Source organism: Colobus angolensis, unplaced genomic scaffold, assembly GCF_000951035.1.
Source record: "Colobus angolensis palliatus isolate OR3802 unplaced genomic scaffold, Cang.pa_1.0 Scaffold221, whole genome shotgun sequence".
In the NCBI taxonomy this organism is placed as follows: Eukaryota; Metazoa; Chordata; class Mammalia; order Primates; family Cercopithecidae; genus Colobus; species Colobus angolensis.
Window position 1 is genome coordinate 4,045,785 of NW_012115389.1, and position 2,035 is coordinate 4,047,819.

The 2,035-nt window shown below is 41.9% G+C and overlaps 1 protein-coding gene across 1 annotated transcript in view; it reads right to left on the bottom strand.

Annotated features, from left to right (window-relative positions):
- The window catches only part of MTHFD1L (methylenetetrahydrofolate dehydrogenase (NADP+ dependent) 1-like), a 239,925-nt gene that overhangs the window by 220,907 nt on the left and 16,983 nt on the right, over positions 1-2,035 (bottom strand). Inside the window, exon 6 of the mRNA XM_011943777.1 lies at positions 656-756. Coding sequence (XP_011799167.1) covers positions 656-756 — 101 coding nt within the window. The remainder of the gene's footprint in view (positions 1-655; positions 757-2,035) is intronic.

The window sequence follows — 2,035 nt, forward strand, 5'->3', positions numbered from 1 at the left end:
TGCATTGGTGCAAACATAGCTCACTGTAATCTCAAACTCCTGGGCTCAAGAGATCCTCCCACCTCAGCCTCCAGCATAGCTGGGACTACAGGTGCACATCACCATACCCAGCTAATTTTTAAATTTTTTGTAGAGATAAGGTCTCACTATGTTTGCCCAGGCTGGTCTCCACCTGCCCTGAAGTGATCCTCTCACCTTGGCCTTGCCTAGCACTGAGATTATAGGCATGAGCCACTCTGTCTGGCCTCATTTAAGTCTTCAACGTAAATCTTATCTAAGCCTACACATTGACAGATTTAGTAAGCTGCAACTGGAAGCATATTTTACTTTGGTTATTTTGAACTGTTTCACGAGAGAAACTGAGCATGTTTAAAACAGGGCTAATCATTTATCTCAACTAATTTTTCTTTTAATTTATAGGATAGTCTTACTAGAAAAAGTTTCTAGGTATTCATCTGTATCTCCCAAAAGATGAGAAAAATAAAGTCAAAGTGAAATAGCACTTCTATGTTCAATTAGAATCTTCTAGAAACATCTTAAAAGGATATCAGAATAATAATTTTAAAAATTTAATTCTTCCCCAAACAAATCCTTATTAAAAAAATGTAAACACCAATAAATAGAAAACAGCAGCATTTCTCAAGGAGCATCCTACCTGATTTTTCAAGAAGTTCAATTACAGCTTTGGCAACAGGTGAAACAAAACATTCATGGGCATCCCCTCGCACCAACTTCCCCAGGTTTATGTCTGTTGCTCTAAATCAGAAAATAAGGGAGTAGGTTAAGTCAAAGCCCAGTCAAAAAAATCGCTCACATGTAATGTACATATATTAACCCCAAATAACATCCAAGTCAATGTTTGATAGATAGAATACATAAAAATGAATTAAAGACAGCCAGGCATGGTGGCTCACGCCCGTAATACCAGCATTTTGGGAGGCTGAGGCAGGTGGATCACATGAGGTCAGGAGTACGAGACTAGCCTGACCAACATGGCGAAACCTCGACTCTATTAAAAATACAAAAATTAGCTGGGCGTGATGGCACGTGCCTGTAATCCCAGCTACTAGGGGACTGAGGCAGGAGGATTGCTTCAACCTGGGAGGCAGAGGTTGCAGTGAGCCGAGATCATGCCACTGCACTCCAGCCTGGGCAACAGAGCGAGACTCCATCTCAAAAAAAAAAAAACAAAACAAAACATAAAAAATGAATTAAAGAGAAAGCAGGCAATAAAGACCATTCATTTTCTAAGGTAGTACCTTAGGAAACTTCACCCTGGCCCTGGCCTTGGGTGTCCTGGTTCTGCCAATATACCGGGACACAGCCTAAGGCCATACAGGGCTTCACTTTACAACTCCAGGGAGCTCCTTTCAACGGACCCCAATGGACTAGCATCCTTAGAGTTACACAACAGCATGGTCCTGCAGTTCACTCAAAACCCAGAACCAATCCTATAAACCTGGAGTGACCCAGTAAGACCTGGGATTGAGGCACAGGTCTGATTTCAACTTGATCTCAATATTTATCTCCTTGAGAAGTCAGGGTGGGAGGCGGTGGGAAAAATGAGTGACCACACAACTTCTGAAGGGTTCTGTGCCTTTCCCTATTCAAATGTAGGACAAAACATTCCACAACTATCCAGCCTAAACTGAGTACGTCAATCCCAGTTAGTAACAGAATGGAGACATTTAGAACCATTCTCATAGTTGTCTCCTTTTACTCTCTGTTGTTGTTGTTTGGTTGGTTGGTTGTTTCCTGGCTGGGCCTCAGCATGAATTCCTCTCCTTCTATCAAAGACTTGAAACTATGTCCTGGAACCTTCAAGTTCTGAAAGTTTTCTCATTGATTAGGACTTCTTCTCCTTTTAAAGTTAGTCTATGACAGGACTGGAGATTGTTGTTGTTTTTTTAAAAAAATATTTAATTGGTTACTTAAAAATAGAGACGAGGGGCTGGGCGCAGTGGCTCATGCCTGTAATCCCAGCACTTTGGGAGGCTGAGGCGGGTGGATCACGAGGTCAGGAGATTGAGACCAT